At 45.5% G+C, this 19,879-nt stretch overlaps 1 protein-coding gene across 1 annotated transcript in view; it reads left to right on the top strand.

The window, feature by feature from the left end:
- The window catches only part of KIRREL3 (kirre like nephrin family adhesion molecule 3), a 415,785-nt gene that overhangs the window by 373,309 nt on the left and 22,597 nt on the right, over positions 1-19,879 (top strand). Inside the window, exon 15 of the mRNA XM_054998021.1 lies at positions 16,628-16,737. Within this exon, the coding sequence (XP_054853996.1) occupies positions 16,628-16,737 (110 nt within the window). The remainder of the gene's footprint in view (positions 1-16,627; positions 16,738-19,879) is intronic.

Raw genomic sequence — 19,879 nt, forward strand, 5'->3', positions numbered from 1 at the left:
CTGGTCATGTTTGGCAAGATATGTGGAAGCTCTCCCACTTCACACGTGATGGAGAAGAACGCAGGTTGGGTCTCCTCAATTCCTGTGCATGCAGCGTCTTATTTGGATCATGGCTGTGGCCCATGTTGCAAAAGGTCTTCAACCTTCCTCCTGAAATGCTCCCAAGGTGGTGTTATTTGGTCTGTTGGAGAAACCCACACATGTACACAGGTTACCCTGGCAGACCAAATAGTGTATCACCAGGAACATAAAAGGACAGAAAATGCCATAGGGGGAAGACTGAAGCCCCCTACTCCATGCATGCCACAGTCACAATCCAATTCGGGCAACACGCACCCAGGAATTAAGGAGAACCTGCAACTCATATGTGACTGCTACACAGGATACAAGGTGGGAACCCTGGACCCACCCTATGTTCTCTCTACTATGAGAATCAGCAGTAATCATGCAGAGGCAGCTGAAATTATCTATAGGTGCTCATTTTCATGCTGTCTCCAAAAACCATTCGGTCATCTAATTATAGATAGCTTTGAAAGGGAGTTATACAGATGCATGGATGAGAGGTCCATCAATGTGACTGAAGTGCACCTCCATTTACAGAGGCAGCAAACCTCTGCTGGGAGGCAGCTGCAAGGGAGGACCTTGGCCTTTATGTAGCCAGTTTGCCACTGTGTGAAACAGTATGCTAGATTAGATAGCCCACATATCTGATTCAGCGGGCTCTTCTTAGGTTCTTACGATAGCCATTCCATACAGTTTTGAAAACACCAACTGAAATGGAGAAAATTTGGGTGGAAAAGATTAGGTGATGTGGTAGGCTTCCTTAGCAAGCAATGTACTCAAGCCTTATACTGAGTCAGACCCTTGGTCTATCAAGGTCAGACTTGTTTAGTCTGAGTTGCAGCTGCTCTCTGGGGTTTCTGGAAGAGACTTTCTAATCCACCTATTTCTGACCCCTTTAACTGGAGATGCCAAAGGCTGAAACTGTGACCTTCTACATGCAAAGCTCTGCCATTATGGTTACCAGTCCCTTGCTAGGGGCAGGGGCTACCCCACTCCCACCCTCCACCCCCACTTACCTGGCCGGCTGGGAGAAAGGCAAGGGAACTCACCTCCCACTGTGCTCCCCCACCTTGCCCCTGATTTTGGCCTGAAACAGGCTCAATTGGGCCCAAATTGGGCCCAATTCAACCCCAAACAGGCCAAAATCAGCCCTCTGTGGGGTGCAGGAGCGCTCCCAGGGTGGCACGTGGCCTGTTCGATGGTGTCACTTTCCAGAAGTGATGTCATTGCATAGCCACAGGAGCATGTACACACAGAGCCAGATCTCCCACCTCCTGCCCAGAGGGTAAGGGGACTTGGCAACCCTATCTGCCACTGAGCCATGACTCCTTCTCAAGTAAGCAATAAAGAAGGGTGGGAGGGAGATTTGGATGATCAAACAGATTTACTAAGATATGGCTTAAATGAATCCAGCCTGAAGTTCTCTGTGTTCTCCATTATCCTTTTGTGTGCCCAGTTCAGCATTCTGCCAAGTGGAGATTTTCTGTCCTGAATGGGAAAGGATGAATTTTTGAAATGAAATCTCAGGCTGCAAAATACTGCAGGGCCCAAAAATGGAGGGGAGGGAAGGAGTAATATGTCACTAATTCTCCCTAATATGAACCTCCTGTCTTAAAGTTTACATAGAAGGATTGTGTGAGTTTGTATTTCCACGTGTTCCTAGTATTTATATTTATACGTTTTAAGTGGAGTATGACCTTGCTGTTTTGATGGGAATACTAACCACTGCTGTTAGAACTGCCCTTACACCTGCTATAATTTGAAAAAGATTAACTGTGCAGAACTTCATATTACCAAATGTTAGGACCAGCCTAGACTGGGACCATATCAGACCTTTTCCTTGCCTCCTGCATATAGGAAATCTGCATTCACTACTTACAAATGTGCTACTTTTATCTTGTATTAAAAGATGCTTTGTTTTATTAAATTTTGTTCCCCGTTCTGAGTCTGCAGGGATGAAAAAGACTATTCATTTCAATGAAATAAATATTTGAATCCAATGTTGGGCCTGTAAAACTATAGGGCTTTGCAACAGCATCGAAGTAGACATTAAAATGAACATCGCACATTATAAAAGGCACAAGTGATGGCTCATTAGGATAAAAACAAAGAGAAGTTAAAGAATGGTTGTTGGCTGAAAAAACAGGGATCATACCATCAGGGAGGGAAGAATGATTGCTCTGAGCTTTGAGGCAGTATGAGAAGTGAACAAAGCCCTCCCCAACCGTGCCTGTAAATGTAGGGATAGTGCCGTTCAAATAAGCCAAGCACTGTGTTACGTCCCTGTGTGACATTGCCAATAAAAAACAGTTGGTTCTTTCTGGATTGTTTGCAAAGAAATCAAAGCACCCTGGTTCCTCCTGGATTTGGTTAATGAATGGCTGGATCTGCATACTAGTCTAATTTTAAGAGTAATAATAATCTCTGCTTCTGTCCCCTCCCCACCCCCCACTTCATAACTCTCCCAACCCCATTAGCAGCTCTTTCAGGTATTAGCAAATTAAATCTCCGGCAGTCATTAATCTTGCATTTTGGTAAGTATTTTTTGATGGACGGGTGCGCAGCTAAGACCTGAGAAGAGGCCAATTCAATTTCACCAGAATCATTCAGCAATGATGCGCCATTCAAGTCTGCTCGATAGAAAATGGGCCAACTCGTCGTTACGGTGTCAGTGGTCAGACATAATCAGTGCGCGTATCTCCCCTTCCTGTTTTCTTTATATAAAAAAAAAAGATAGATGTGAAGAACACTGTATCGCTCATCTGATTCAGGAGAGGAGAGGACGTGGGGCTCATTACCTTCTCCTTATTTGATGGAGCCAGATGGTGCCGGGTTCTTTGCTAGGCACACAGACCAACATTAAAGTGATGATAGTAGATCAAACAAGCACTGGAAATGCCAATGCGTAGATCAGGAAGCCAGCTTTTCAAAGGATTGGACATTTGGAGGCTGGAACCATGCTGGAAGAACAAACTGAAACCTTTGGGTCTACCCAGCTCTATTCAGAAATTATTTGTAAATGACTCAGATCTTGAGACAGGCAAAAATATGCATTGGGAGGAGGAGAGGTTATAAGCTGCTTTCCTCCTGTAGTTCACTCCCCGCCCCCCCCCCCCATCTCAATTCCCAGTGTACATTTTAAATTCAGACAAATGAAGTTGACCGAAAGGTCCTTTCTCGCTTATTCTCGCCTGCCACAGAGGGCCTCCGATGCAGACTAGGGATTTCAGGCAAATGATGGCAGCAACTACCAGGCCGTTTTCACACGCTTCCCAGGAGATTGTGCAAACTCACAGCATGAAGCGTCTTTCTAGCACAATCTCCCGGCACGATCCCCTTGAAAGGCCCGATGACGTCAGAAAAAGGGTCATTAAACAGGATTGTGCCAGGAAATCGCACTAGGAAGACACTTTTATGCTGTGAGTTTTGCTCAATCTTCCAGGCACGTGGCTGTGTGAAAATGGCCCAAATGAGAGTGGCCCTGAAGAATTTGTGGTCTGCAAAGAGAGTTCTTAAGAAAGAAAATGAAAAACTTATACCCCACTTTACTGACATTAGATGCAAAATCCAGCTAATCATATGTTTCAAAATACAGCAAAAGTTCAACTAGAACTTTCAACATAAGACACACAACAATCCTCAAAGCAGGAAGTAAGGGAGTATCTAAGCCTAATGTCTCGAAAACCTACAATTTAAAATCCTGAAAAAATGAAATGTTTTTTATTGCCTCCCTAAAAGGGCTGATTGAACAGGTCCAGTTAATCTCCTTCGGGAGAAAATTCTTCAGACAACTACAAAGAAAGCTTGTGTGGAAAAGGTCTGAGGTGTACCAAGCGCAAGCATTTGGCGGGGGGGGATATTTATGATTCAAAGCGGAGAAAATTGAAGGGAGGTACAGGACTGGAGAAAATGGCACCAGTGTTTTTGTGTGAACTGACAGGGAGCTTCCACAGCTGGGGGAATTCGTGCTGTGAGCCTAACAGACAACAAAGAGGCTTGCAATTGGAGCATCCCTCTGGAGAGTCCAATTATTCATGTGATAGCAGCGGCATGTGTACAAGATGATAGAAAGAGGCTACAAAGCTGTCTCAGGAGAGCAGACTCAATTCCGACACCACCACAGACGTTTTAGAATCAGAGAATCATAAGGGTTAGAACAAACCAACTTCCACTGGACATATCCACTTCCACAAATCGCCCGAAACAAATCTGCAAATCAATTTCAGTTTAAGGCTTCCAATGAAAGGCAGCCCAAGAACAAACAGTTCCAATCTGTTCTGTGGATAAAACCATAACAAGAGAAGGGGACTTGAACCCAAGTCACAAGACGGGCTGCTTAGTTTGATGTCTGTACAGCACTGGTACAACTGGCTGTTCCTGGAATCCACTGAAGTGCTTTAATTCCACGGCCATTTCCACACGCTGTTAAAGAGACGGCCCACTCACTGAACTCTGGCTTTTTTTTCACTCACTCCGTACATCTCCAATTTCAAAATGGAAGCAGGCAGTTTGGCTTCTGTTTTTTGGGCGACTTTTCTGAGAGAAGAATTTCCCACACTTTCCTGTGCCGGCTAAAAGACACCGAAAAAACGAAAGCCAAACTGCCTGCTTCCGCTTTGAAATCAGAGACGTATGGAGTGAGGGGGGGGGGAGGGGGGGGAGCCAGAGTTCAAGTGAGTGTACCGTCTCTTTAACATCGTGTGGAAACAGCCCACATTGGCTTAAAGGAATCTCTTTCAGAATTTGATACCTCTACTGTTTTTTTAAAAGAAAAGCTACCTTAATTTCTATAGGACCGTTTAATATACTTCTACAAATGTCATCCTGCCACAATTTTGTTTAGTATATTATGTCTGAGATCATGAGTATCACTTAGAGACACCTGTAAACCCTCCTCATTTTATGTCAGTTTGACACTGTCATGGGGCATCCCAAACAATCCTATTGGCCTTGTAAAGACCCTGGGAGTTTTCTGTTAGAGATTCCTACAATTTGCTGGGGAGAAGGTATGATGCTCTAGTTTATTTGCATATTTTCAACATTTCTGGATCCTATTTCAGTGTATATTTCCAAGGGAAGTTATAACAGGAGAGAAAAATCCTAAAAACATCAAAATTATATTTACTTGATTTTTTGTAGTCCACCTTTCTCCTCAAGACTCAGGGTGGATTACACAATGGAAATCAGCGCAATCAAAGGAAGAAAAGATCTGATGAGACTAGGATCTGAAACACATCATAATATCACACAAAATATTATTAAAAAAAAGAAAAGAAACCGTGAAGTCAATATATTCATAACATTGCAACGCAGCAGTTTTACTGTGTTGCAGATATGTCCCTAGCCAAGGCATAAACTTCCATGGGTGAGCAAAGATCCAGGTCCAGGTATTCCCAAGCCAACCCTATCATTATTAGCCAGTGGGCAACTTTTAGACCAGACTTCCACGTAGCCAGACTCTTCATTGCCCAATCCAGCAAGTAAACCTGACTAGGAGGCTCTTACATGATTCCAGGATGGTATTCCCTCTGGCCCATCAGTCTAGAAAGGCTTGTTTTGGCTAGCAGGCCGTGTTCCCTCCAGATAGTACAGTTTCCCAACTTCCTGAGTATCCAGTTACAAGATGAAGACCAACAATCACTAGACCTGTCCACAAGTGACTTTCAGACAACTTTGTGGCCTTGTGACAACCAGCACGCTTCTGTACCTTCATTCCCCTCCATGTAAAATGCTCTCTTTTTTGCTTTAAATCAAGTCCACTTTTAACAGAAGGCAAGTCATACAATTTGGGGGGGGGGAGTGCGTAATGCTCAGATGAGGAAAACAGCGAGAATGCCAAAGTTACGCTCAGAGCATTTGCTGCCGTACAGCCATCTGCCACTCCGAACGTCTTCCTCCTGGGAGTCTGCTCAAACGTATCTGTTCCCTTCTCCAAAAGTGGGGCAGGAAAAGTCCATCCTGCCTGTGTAAGTGGCTTTCTAGGGGACACCTGCCTGGGCAGCAGATGCTTCTCCATCTCAAGTGAAGTGCTGTACAAGCATTTTGCCACTCAACAAACAGCACACACAAGATGTGCTGCCGATAGAAAAGTGCCGGGAACAGCCCTATGGAGTCTTTGTTCTGCTTGAAAGCATTTTGGCTTTCAGGGAGGCAGAGAAGCTACTTGATCTGTTGGGAGAGGGCAGACAAATTCCTTCTACTTTAAAGTGTCTCTGTGTTGTTTATTGGCCAGTTCCACCATCACATTTTTACCCCGTAAAAGAATACACAGGATGAAATTATACCCGCCTAAATGTCAGTGTTGCTCAGATCGGTTTTCCGAATTACAGTGATGGCCAGAGCAGGTACTCATGCAGAGACAGCAGGTGACCTTCTCTGAAGGAAGGTAATTCCCAGGCACTTCTGCATGAGTGTGAGAGACTCTCCCAGCGCCGCATCTAGGGTTGCCCGCGCCCAGGGGCAACCCTTGGCCGGCCACCTCGCGCGGCGCGCGCTCTCCCCGCCCTGTGTGATGACAGCACTTTGGTGACGTCATCACATAGGGCGGAATGGAGGTAGCGTGCAGGGCTGGGAAGCCACCCGCGCCATTAGCCTCCCTGCAGGCAAATGGCGCAGGCGGCCTCACAGCTCCCTCCGCTGCTTTTGCCTGCCCCGCAGGACAGGGGGCGGCCGGCTTGCTGGGCACCCCCTGCCCTGCAGGGCAGGCAAAAGGCAGCTTGGCCCCTTGCACTGCTTTCGCCTGCCCCACAGGACAGGCAAAAGGCAGCGTGGCCACCCACGCCATTTGCCTGCCCCTCAGGACAGGGGGCGGCTGGCAGGCGGGGCAGGCGAATGGTGTGGGTGGCCCCGCAGCCCCCCACACTGCCTTTTGCCTGCCCTGCAGGACAGGGAGTGCACGGCAAGCCGGCCACCCCCTGTCCTGCGGGGCAGGCGAAAGGCAGCGCGGGGGGCTGCAAGGCTGCCCGCGCTGCTGCCTGCGCCCGCTGGCAGCTGCTCCCGGTGCCCCCTCCTTGGTGGCACCAGGGGCAGACTACCACCCCTGCCCCTCCTCGATCCAGCCCTGGTCTCTCCTGCTGCAGACAAATGGCAGAGTTACCTGCCTTTCAAGAAAGAGGCATGCCCAGGCCTCAGAAGCACCTTGGAGTAATCGATTATTCTATTTCCTGCAGTCACACTAGCAATTCCCATTTCTTTTGCTAGCATTCAGTGGCCCACGCACAGTTTGGGAACAGCTGCCCTTGGTCCTTGCACCTATTCCAGAACTGAACAGAGCCATATGGCCAGTTCCAGTGCCAGAGCATCTTTCACCATAAGCATAAATGAATAGTACATGGAAAGGGTAAAATATAGAATATAGAAGTTGAAATATAGAATCCAAGGGCATTTTGAGTTCTGATGGCATGGCTTTCATATGTATTCCCACGTTAACAAAGTTACATCAGAAAGCAGCAGTGTCTTCCCATGACATTTGGGGGCCTAAAGCTGGAAATCTAAAGAGCATAATGTCCACATCCCAACACTACTTAACATGGCATACAATCTAGTTCTCCTACACAATCCCCACTAAAAGGAACTGCTGGTTACCAAACTCCTTTTCAATGGGGCTCGCACCTAGACATCCCAGTGCATTGTGTATACCATTCTAAGTCTACTGAAGTCCATAATTTTCCTTAAGATTGCACTGTCAGGCATCGTGGAGAACTGGAAACAGTGGTGTTATCTCATAACCAATGTGATTTGGCTACATGAGGACATCTCTGAAGGCAAGTGAAGTCAATAATAATAACAACAACAACAACATTCGATCTATATACCGCCCTTTGGGACAACTAAATGCCCACTCAGAGCGGTTTATAAAATATGTCATTATTATCCCCACAACAAAACACCCTGTGAGGTGGGTGGGGCTGAGAGAGCTCCTAGAAGCTGTGAGTAGCCCAAGGTCACCCAGCTGGCTTCAAGTGGAGGAGTGGGGAATCAAACCCGGCTCTCCAGATTAGAGTCCTGCCGCTCTTAACCACTACACCAAACTTGCTCTCAGTGACATTACCTAATACCAAGTCTCAGTGGCTACAGGATGGCATCACTGTTTTAGGAAGACGGGATGGATGGGGAGAGGTGTGATGTCTAGACAACAACTACTTTGGACTAGGAACGCTAGCAAAAGGGGGGGGGCAATGAGGTAGGCATTTGGAGAAGATTAGGGGAGAACTCCAGAACTTACCAAAATTTTCCTTTCATTCCAAAACTGCTTGCTGCAAACATTTGGCCCACCGCTAGGAATTTGGCAGGTAAACAGATTGAGACTTAGCTTCAAGAGCAATTCTGTCCTGACAACAGTTACCATAGTGTTAGCAAAAGCACAAAGAACCTCGGAAGGCCCATCAATAGATGAACGGCTTTGGTGATACTGTCATTAATGAGATCAACAAACCTTGTCAAGACTTGGGAAGACCAACAGGGATTGGACACATTTCAATTAAGATGGGCAAAGTTTGTCACATTCAGAAATAGCTGTTTTGTAGATAATGAAATTCCAGACCTTCTGTTTTCTGCATGAAGTACCTAGCCAATTATAACGTAAACCATTCATTTGTTGTTTAACTACTTTTTGGTAATGTGTTGGGGGCAGTGAACACTTTGAAAGTTCCCCTCCTTTTTTCCCCTTTAGTTTGCATTTATGGGGCAATCTTTTAGAAACCTTGCACATTTTTTTAACGTTATTCCTCATCTTTAAAGTGCTGTGCTGAGTGTGTAATTAGTTGCCCAAAATGAGCAACATTATCTGAAACCACCAAATCATAGATCTTTGACAGTATTCTAAAATGCTCTATCAGGAACAACCCAGGCCTAGTTATCCAGGGACCATGCCAGGTGACCCAGCCATAATTCCCTCCATGTCCAAGCAAAGAAAGCTGTTTGCTCACAAGGTCTAATTTTCTGGCTCGGCATCAGGGAAAGCCTGACTAAACTAACGACAGGTCACAGGCTGCAGAACTGGGATCACAGAAGGCGATTCCTGCTACTGCTTTAATGAGGAGCGGCACAAGGCACCGCAAGCAAATTATGTATACAGTAAGCAGAGAGATTCCCCAGGGGACATATTTTAACTGGTTTCATACACATCTGTTGTTGTTTCCTAGATGACATTACAAGCCACAAGTTATTTAAGGAGTAACGTCCCTAAGAGAGGACTCTATGAGGCTGTAATTGGCTTTTCATTGTGATTAAATGCCGAGGCTTTGGCTGCTGAGGACATTATTCCTAGTCTTGGACAGAAGAGAGGAAGAAGCAATAAACCATAACAGGGTGATTGGGCAAGGGGAGGGGGGAACAGGACTGAAAGGAAATGGGGGGGGGTTGCAACATGAAGCTTGGAAAATTCCATCCTGATGTGTTCATAAACCTATTATTAGCCAAAGTCTGGAGGATAGGCACATGGGGGTCCGTAGGAGAATACATTCTCGAGAGACAGAGAGAGGAAAGCCACTAAATTAAGTATTGATTTGCCTGATGGCCCCAGGTTATCAATTAAGAAGCCTTCACCCTGGAGGCAGGGATGCTAATTCAAAAGCACTCCAGGTATTAGGAACCTTAATTCTTTTTACCTGATGACAGCTAAGGGACTTTTAAAAAGACGCTCTCTCCATTCTATTGATGAACAAACCATCTACACTCCTTGCACCATCTCTGGACAAAAGCCATCCTTACCAGGGAGAATTGATACAATCACTTATTATTGCAGTATCACTGTGAAGTGAACTTTCCCTGTCATTTTCTGAATTACCGTAGGAATTAATAGTTCCAACGGTGGTGAATGATTACCATATCCAACAACATGGGGCTCCACCATTATTAAAAAATGTGCATTATTTTTACCATCTCTACCTATCCAGATCTGCCCTCTTCTCACCCTGTATAGCTCTCTTCTAGTCTCTCTTTGTTTGCCCATCTTTCTTCCTGTCCTGTCCTGTCCTGGCCCTCTAAATAGCAGTGAAAGAATTGCTGGTAAGTCACAACCGGGCTGTGGCTCAACCACTTTAGGCAACGACAGAGCCCAGCAGTATGTGGAGTCCTTCCATTTGTCATAAAAGTTCATCTGGGATGTGTGGTGAAATGGGGACCATGTGAAATTTCTTCATATGTGTTTTGTAACATTTTCAGCACTGGACCATGAAATGCCTCCAGAGCCTTGTAGAAAGTGATTGAATCAAATAGGGAAATTTTTACCCTTCTCAATGGTTCCCAGTCCTGATTCTTCAAGATTCGTCTTCCCAAGGGAAGAAAATACTGCTGCTGTTAACATCCTCCACAGGGTTCATATAACAGGCTTGACTTGGAAGTGTCAAATTGCCTGCCCACAAGCCAATTTAAAGGAGAATCAGTGACCTTTCTCCTTTAACCTTCAGGTTAAAGGAGAAGGCACTGAAGCAGCATTACAGCTGAACATCAAGAAGACAGAAGTAATGACTACTGAGGAATTACACAATTTGAAAGTTGACAATGAGGAAATTGAAACTGTACAAGATTTTCTATTCCGTGGCTCAATCTTCAACCCAAAGGGAGACTGCAATGAAGAAATCAGAAGAAGACTGAGACTTTGAAGAGCAGCTGTGAAGGAGCTAGAGAAGCTCCTTAAAGATAAAGAAGTCTCTTTGGGGACCAAGATCAAGGTAATCCAAACGATGGTATTCCCCATTACTATGTATGGATGTGAAAGTTGGACAGTGAAGAAAGCTGACAGGAAGAAAATTGATTCATTTGAAATGTGGTGCTGGAGGAGAGCTTTGCAGATACCATGGGCAGCCAAAAAGGCAAATAAGTGGGTTCTAGATCAAATCAAGCCTGAATTCTCCCTAGAAGCTAAAATGACATTGACAACACTGAGGCTATCATACTTTGATCACATCATGAGAAGACAAGATTCTCTGGAAAAGTCAATAATGCTAGGGAAAGTGGAAGATAGTAGGAAAAGAGGAAAACCTACAATGAGATGGCTGGACTCAATAAAAGAAGCCACATCCTCCAGTTTGCAGGATCTGAGCAAGTCTGTTAATGATGGGATGTTCTGGAGGTCTTTCATTCATAGGGTCGCCATAGGTCAAAGGCGACTTGATGGCACATAACACACACAGTGACCTTACTCATGTACCTCACTCCAAACCCATGAAAGGGAGGCTACCCGTGAGTAGGACATGCTGGGAAAGGAAAGGAGGAGAAACAAAGAGGGAGGAGAAGCAAAGAGGGAGCAGCAAATTAGACAGCTCTCTGGAGCTCAGTGAAGATACTGCTCATCTCTGCTACTACAGGGTCTAGTTTTAAAGGATTACCTTCTGGGAGTCTAGGGGAAGAAGATCTTGCCCTAAGGTGGTGTGCCTTTCATTCATGGCAGTCCACAAGCACCAGAGGAACTCATATGGGGCTACCGAGACCTGAAAGCTAGACCAAATCTGGCTAGTCCCCATTCCAGTCCTAGCAAGAGCCATCTCATAGGCAGGTGAAGACATCCAAATACTCCAGAGCATTTCCTGGTGCACCTCCTGCTTTTTGGGGTGGCCTTCCTGACTGTGCCAGGTTTATTCGTTTATTTGAATCTTTGCAAGGCTGAACCATTTAGAAAAGCTTTCTTATAACGAACAGGCACTTTAACAGAGTGGTTTAAGTGCCAGGTGGAGGTGGTATTTTTCATTGCCGTGTAATAAGGTAGATTGTTTTCCGTCAGTATCATAATCTGCCTTAAGTGCCTGCTTGGGCTAAAAATGCAGCAAACAAAGTCAAAATGGCACGGGAGGATTAGAAGAGTAGAGGCAGCGCAGCGCCTTCCAGAAGAAGAGCCCTGCTCGACCCGAACGTTGTGCCTTCTAGTCCAGCAGCATGTTTCATACACACAAATGCCTGAAGGACCGGAGGAGTCTTCTGTTCTAGGGCTTCTTTTCTTGAGGATGCTTCTTTGTATATGCTCCTCTTGGCACAAATGTGCTAAGGCCAGCTTTGTGGGAACCACGAATGTGAGCATCTTCAAGTTCTGGAGGCCAAAAGAAGAAAGAACGGCGAGAAGCAGGAATTGCTCTCCGTTTCCCACTTGACAAGTAAAAGGTGGCCCTTTTCTCGACCACTCTGATACCTTGCTGCCTCTTGGAAGCTGTAAGATCCTCTTATTTGAATGATTGACTGAACAGCAGACACACAAGCACTTGAGTTAGTGTCTACCATAAAGTATAGCATCTTTCAAAAACAGCCAGAGAGGTGATTCATCGCCTGTCACTAGAAAAGCACGTATTATTTATAGGTGTTTCAAAACAGCTCCTGTTCTAGTGTGTTTCCCACTTAGGCTGTAAGGTGCCCCCTTTCTCCTAGTCACTAAGGCTAGTTATTTGGTCCCATATCACATCCCACAGAAATTTGAAAGGAGAGATGCCATAGATTGTACTTCTGGGGTTTGGAGTTCGGATTCCCCCACCCCTGGTATTGAAATAAAACATAACATCAGGTACAGCGAAAGATGACTAAATTAAGCCCAGTTCCTCAGATGTTTAATGGGATGTTATGTCAGTTTGCAGAAGACAGGAAGATGCACATGTCATTTTGTGTGAGCAGATTAGATTCAGAACTGGCACGAATGTTTTGCCACCTAAAACAGAAAACTCCAAGTGGCACTCCCTTCCTGACTAATAATATAACAACAGCAACATTTCATTTATATACCGCCCTTCAGGACAAATTAATGCCCACTTAGAACAGTTTACAAAGTGTATTATTATTATCCTCATGACAATCACCCTGTGAAGTGGGTGGAGCTGAGAGAGCTCTGAGAAGCTGTGACTGGCCCAAGGTCACCCAGCTGGCTACTAGCAGAGGAGTGGGGAATCAAACCCAGTTCTCCAGATTAGAGTCCTGTCGCTCTTATCCACTACACAAAACTGGCTCTCCACTACCACCTGGTACAATCCAAGGGAAATTTTTACCTGCACAAGCCACATAGGTACCACTCATTTCAATACCATTTGCCCTGGAAAACATCCCAGGAAAATGTGCGCTATGACTGAGATTTATGTCCCTTACTGCTCCTCTTAATGGTATCTAAGTTCATTTTCCTGAGGTGTTTCATAGGATAGCTACCTCTGATTGTACGGTTGACATTTTCAGGGATGGCCACCTCAGACCTAGTTTGTACCTCAATTTCTGTGCTGCTTTGTCCACTTCCCAAAATTTCCCTGCAGTCAGATTTTAGCATCCTGATGGCACTTTCACCTCACAGATCTCACTGCCTGTGAAACTCATGCCATCTGGATCCTAGAGAACTGCCATGAATAACTTTAGCACCCAGGAAAACCAAATCTGGATCCATATTTTTTTTTTAATGGTCACTAAAAGTTTATATTGGTTCTATAACAAGCATGGTTCCCCCACACCAAATAATCCCAGGAGAAATCTCTAGCCCAATCCCTGACAGAATGCTAGTTCCCAGCGTTCCTTGAAAAGAGGGAATGGTATAAGCTAGTTTAAATAAGTGACATTTTAATGGTTCCTTGCCCACCCGCCCCCTCCCCTACAAGATCCTTTCACTGATAGCAGCCCCAGCTGGAAGACTAGATAGGAAATGGTTCTTTTTACCCTCCAACTGCCCCATTCAGATCAGCTGCCCCCACCCTTGGATATTATATTTGCCTCCCCTGCTGGGGACACCCCCCTACTTTTTAGCAGCTGCCCAGAGGTCCAACTGCCCAGGGGTTATTTCAGGAACTTCAGCATGTGGTTAGAGACATGAACTAGGAATCCAGGCAATTCCGCTTAACTAAAACCTCTTTATTACAACAAGGCACAACTCCAGGGTAAAATACAGTACAGTTCTAGCAGGCAGGCTAAGAAAATAGCATGGAAAAGGTTACTAACTAAGAAAGGCTTACAGTTCTGGACGCCTGCTTGCCTCCCTTTGGTTGGAAAAGACAAATGGATGTAGGCGTAGCATGGCTGCTTGTTCTTCTATACATCCGCCCATGGATCACATTTGCACAGACACCTTTGGCGCGCACGCGCACACACACACACACACACACACACACACACTTGAAGGGACAGCTCCTTTTCAGGGTTCCTCCCACATGTGACAAAAATGCATTAACCGATTTGGACCTCATGCTCTGGAGCCCAAAATCCCACCAGATCCACTTGCCCAATAGAGAGGCATTAAATCAAAGGAACACTGTGTCCCTTTGATTTACAATCTCTTGGTTGTAAAATCAGCCACGGAATAGTATGTGACTCTCTGAGGCTGATCAGTCACCATAAACTGTCAAACCCTGTCAATCCATCTGGCCACCTGTCCCTGAGCCATCACAGACATAAACATACATTTAAAGGTTCTAGGATGCTCAAACTCTAGCATTTAGTTTAGGAGATTCTAGAAAATACAAAAGAGTCCAGTAGCACCTTTAAGACTAACCAATTTTATTGTAGCATAAGCTTTCGAGAATCACGTTCTCTTCGTCAGATGCATCTGACGAAGAGAACGTGATTCTCGAAAGCTTATGCTACAATAAAATTGGTTAGTCTTAAAGGTGCTACTGGACTCTTTTTTATTTTGCTACTACAGACTAACACGGCTAACTCCTCTGGATCTAGAAAATACAGTCTTACAGTGCTAAATCTCACTCTGGTTCTGCAAAGCTTTAGGTTGTTTAGATTTTACTTTACTTTTTTTCTCTTTAATCTTAGATACACAGAGAGAGAAGCAGGACCTTGTTTTCTGTTAGGCCTCCTTAGTGTCTTTGGTTTATTTTATTTTTTTCACGCACACAAAAGACCTCTTCAAAGAGTGTTCGACTTCTACTGGGAAGACTGGGTTTCAGAGCCAGTAGCTGGGTTCCTTGGCCCTTCTTTCTCTCAGCTGCTGCATGGAAGTGGGCCTTCCCTCTTCAAGCTCAGCTGTTGCTGACTGAACAATATTCTGCGAGCCAAACTGGACACAATAGTGCCCTCATGCCCACCTCGAGGATGCTACCACCATTTTACAGTGATTTAAAAATGCTATGAGGGCCTGATCCTGATTGGGCCCTCAAATCAGGCTGACCCCCCCCCCACCCCCATGCTTCATCAAGCGCTGAAACGGCTGTGCGCACCCACCAACGCACAGCTGTCTCAGCAATTGAAAAGGTGCAGTGAGGACAGGAACGCCACAGTGCAGGCCCAATCAAGAGCAGGCCCTTGCAATAATTTTGAAATTGCTACTACTTTATACAGCTAATTATTTAGATAACATGAGTGCTTTGTGGAGTGGTGAAAGTGAGCTGAAAATAGGACCACATCAAGCATGTCTTGTGTTACCGGTTTGGCTGTTTAGCCCAAACCAGCATGGCTGGCTCTAACATGAGGCAGGGTGAGGCAGTGACCCGAGGCAACTGATTTTGGAGTGTGGCAGCCTCTACTGTCTTTGCAGCCCTACAAAGGGAGCTGGACTAGTTCTTTCCTCCTTCCCCAGCTGTAAGTGCCCAGTAGGACTTCCTAAAATCTTGCAAGATGTGATGTGAAAGATCTGGAAGTCCTGTTTGGCATGCTGTGCTGCCTTTATATGTGGCTAGGGAAATAAGGAGGGAAGGAGTGATACCTAGGGTTCCCAGGGAAATTCCTGGAAATTTGGGGAGGTGGAGCCCGGAGAGAGTAGGTTTGTAGGGAGGGGAGGGCATAACACCATAAAGTCCACTTTCCAAAGCAGTCATTTTCTCCAGGGGAACTCATCTTTGTGGCCTGGCGGTCAGGTGCATTTCCAGGAGATCTCCAGCCACCACTTGGAAGTGGGCAACCACTTGCTCCAGCTCCTCGGCAGGGTGGGAGGTTGGTGAGATGTGACGGCAGCAAGCAGCAGCTACCAGAGATGGGCTCCTCAGGTTGCATCCCTTCTTGAACTATCCCTGCAACCCGAGCGGTGTAGAAAACAGCATTCTAACCAAGAACATTCAGCATGAACTAGGGTTCTGCATATCAAGAGTCCACTCTTACTCTAAAAAAGTCATAGTAACAATCACGGCTCCTGTCTTATCTCAACAACAACTCTATGAAATAGTTTAGGTTAAGAGAGGGCGAGTGGCAGAAGATCACCCCATAGTCTTCATAGCAGAATGAGGATTTGAACTCAGATCTGCCTTGTGTTTTAATCCAACCACACCAACCATCCTAGTTCTCATAGCTCCTTTGTCTAGAAGGACTTTGCCAACCATGTTTTCTATATCAAATTCTTAGCCAAAGCAGGAACGAGAACAGCCAATCAGACCTGACCAGCACTGCACATGTGAACTGAATGCATGCAGTAGAACAAAACCCACAATCCTCTCCAATGTGCTGGGGCTCCCACGGTTGAGTGGGCCAGTATGGAACATTTTCAGTGAGAGTAGAAATTTCATGGAAACCAGTATCTTTTTACAAATGCCATATATGTTTTGGGTTTGTTCTATAAAACCTGCCATTTTGCCTTGACAGGTTACCTCAATAAGAACTCTGGTGCGTTGACGGCCACTGCACTAGTTTACATGTAATGTTTCTGCTTTTTCTCTCTCACCCCTTCGCATAGATTTGAAAGGTGTGGTTTCAGCCAAGAACGATATCCGTGTCGAGATTGTTCACAAGGAGTCTGCCTCAGGCAGAGAAACCGAGGAACACCCAACGATCAAGCAGCTGATGGTGAGGATTTTATTCTCTCTTCCCTTAATCTGTTGCTCTGTGTAACCTTCGACAGTAATGAGCATGGGCGCACACGGTTCAGCACACTAAAGCCCGCTGAAGGCAAAGCATGCTCTTCCAAAATCTCACACGTCGCTCAGAGCTGTTAAGTTGCGCCGCTGTTAAAAACTCCCAGAGTGCAACTTTGCTAATGAAGACAAAGAGCCGGGAGAGGGATTATTATTGCAGCTCAGCGGTAGCCCGTCGGCTCTGATGAAAGGAACGGATTCCTGCCTTCATAAGGAAATTGACGTGGCTGCAAATGGACACAAAAGAGGCTGAACAATGTATTATTCTAATAATAATCTAATTAGACGCTAATAAGTAAGACAGACTGAAAAGGCCTCCACGATGTACAGTGGTGAGATGGAGGCGCATGGGATAGGAGATGCATGCTCACACAGAGCATTTCACAGGTAAAGGTTGCTTGCTTCATTACTGTCAAAGCATCCCGTCAAGCAGCCTTGTGGTGACCTGTGGAGCTCATGTGCACGCGTGCGCACGCTCTCGCTCTCGCTCTCTCTCTCTCTCTCTCTCTCTCTCTCTGAGATGGCACCAAGACATTTTGGTGCCTGAAGCAGAAAACCCAAATGGGGTATGTACACAGACACTTCACTGTAAAAAATAGATTTTTTTAAAAAAAGGATAATTTAGAAAAAATAGCAAGAGCCACGGTGGATCTGATCAATGGCCCATTGGACCCACCCTCTTCTTTCCCACAGTAAGCAACCCAAAGCTGCCGAAAGGTCTACATGCAGGCTACAGAGGCCGAAGTGTCCCCTGCCGCTCTTCCCCACAACAATACTCAGAAATACACTACCTCTGAACCATTCGCCGATCGTGGCTAAAAAACCTTCCATGAATTTATCTCTTCCCCTTTCAATGCCATCTGTGCTAGCAACTATCTATCTCTACATCCTGTGGTAGTGAGTTCTCTATGTTAATTCTGCATTTTTTTAAAAAAAACAGATTCGTGATTGTTCTGTTGGTTGGCCTCTAAAATCTTGCTTCTCGGGTAGGTGGCTTCACTCTACACTCTGCATAGGGCCATCCCTGTCCTTGCTCGATCGTAGGAGATAGTTCTCTGTTATTTAAGGCCATTGTGGATATTCGTTTTCTTTATTTGTATTCTGGACATGCCTGTAAGGAAATAGCCTGACAGGTACCCAGGAGATGCATGTTCTTCGTAATATGGAAAGGGCCTGCTCATTCATCAACAAGAGATGCATGAGCAGTAGAGAAGGGAGGCCATGGCTCATTGGAAGTGCCTCTGCTTTGCGTGCAGAAGGTCCCAGGTTCAATCCCCAGCATCTCCGCTTAGAAAGGAGTAGGCAGTAGGTGATGTGAAAGACCTTGACCTGAGACCCTTGAAAGCCACTGGCATTCTCGGTAAAGAGCAGGGATCTTGATGGACAGGTGGTTGACTCAGCCTAAGGAAGCTTTATGTGTGTTCAAGGCCTCCAGACTTTTGCTGCATGAGTAATGCACATCATGCTGCCATCTAGATAAGAAGGAATTAGAAGTTGTGCATCAAATCCAGTGCTCTGCAATGCAGCAAGAGTGAGTAATAACTACCACGGAAGCGGCAACATGATCACAAAGCCTGCATGTTCACCCATCCCTGCAGAGGTCTATTCCAGTGATTCTTGTGGAAGATCCTGCCTGTGGCTGATTTTTGCACTGAAACTGGCTAAGAACCAAATCTGCATAGAAATAACAGGCTGCGCCCAATGGGATGCAGAGTTTTCCTCTCTGATCCTGCAGCTGCTTCGGAGCACCAGATGGTGGGCCCCACGTGCAGGAATAGCTGTGTGGGTCAGGTGGCTGGAGTAAGAATGGGGAGAGACAAGGGGGTGAACCCTCCAATCCTAAGGATCATTTTTGGTGTCCTGGAGAGGAAATTTGACCAGGCAAGTTTCCACTGGTGGTGGGAAACAAAATGATCAGAATGCAGGTCCACGCAGAGGCTCTGAGAAGTCTTGTCCTTTATCCTGTTGCTAATAAGCTATAAAGAAAGAGAGGCTATAAATGCTTTAATAAATTAATAAATAACATGAACTTGTGGAGAGCTGCTCTCCCCATTCCCCCTCCTTGCTACGTTCCATATCCAAACCCATTTTGTCTTTCCCTCCCAGTGCCGTGTTATAGATGACTAATACAAGCAAAAGAAATGGAAAGGATGCGCAACCATTTAAAAAAAAAAACATAAACCTGTCCAGGCATAAAAGAAGAGAACAGAAGCAAAAAAAAAATGCAAGCAGGTAGATTTTAAACATCCCACACCCCATAGATACACAAACATATAAAAAAAACACCTTGCCTAGCTTCTTGGCTATCTATTATCAGTTCATTTATTTTGGCTATTAAGGAAGCTCTGAGAACGATTGGTGGAACCCTCAGGTTAATAACACCTGGTTATTTCTGGTGGTCCTTGGATGGTGAAGCTGTGAACAGTTGCTTCTATTGGCCTCCTCCCCGGGCTGGTCTCATGTTTTAGTTCTGCACCAACATGTTTTTTTTAATACAGCATTCTATATTGTACTTGCTAGGAAAGACCTCTGCCTGACAACAGTCCATACTAACCTTGATAGATTCAGTATAGGGATGCTTCCTGTGAATGTGCATGAAAACAGGGGTCGGGGGACATTTGCAGGGGACCAGCAGTGGATAGTGCTTAATCCCTTTTCCTGATTCCTCCTACAAATCCCCCATACGCACACTCATTTCATTTCAACCAAAATTGCCTCCAGTTTTGCAACAGGAATGGAGAGTTACATGAAAAACTAAGCTGGGAAGGTTTTTGCAAGGGATAATCAGCAGGCAGAATCAGGGTTAAAGCACCCCCCCCCACTCCCGCTTGTCAAGTTTCTTCCAGAGGTCTGTTTGCATTACACGGAGAATGCAGAGTTGAGAATCCCCTCCATCCATCTTGGGAGCTGGAGCTCACATTATTTCAAAGATTCCTGCATCTCGGAATGTAGTTATTCTTACTTGGTCATACGAATAAGGAACATGTTGATCAATGCGGAATCTGAAAGGGCCTGGAGCAAGCTAGGCCTTCCTCCTTCAATACTTTCTCTAATGCATCCCCCCTCCAGCTGCC

The sequence above is a fragment of the Eublepharis macularius genome, chromosome 14, assembly GCF_028583425.1.
Source record: "Eublepharis macularius isolate TG4126 chromosome 14, MPM_Emac_v1.0, whole genome shotgun sequence".
In the NCBI taxonomy this organism is placed as follows: domain Eukaryota; kingdom Metazoa; phylum Chordata; class Lepidosauria; order Squamata; family Eublepharidae; genus Eublepharis; species Eublepharis macularius.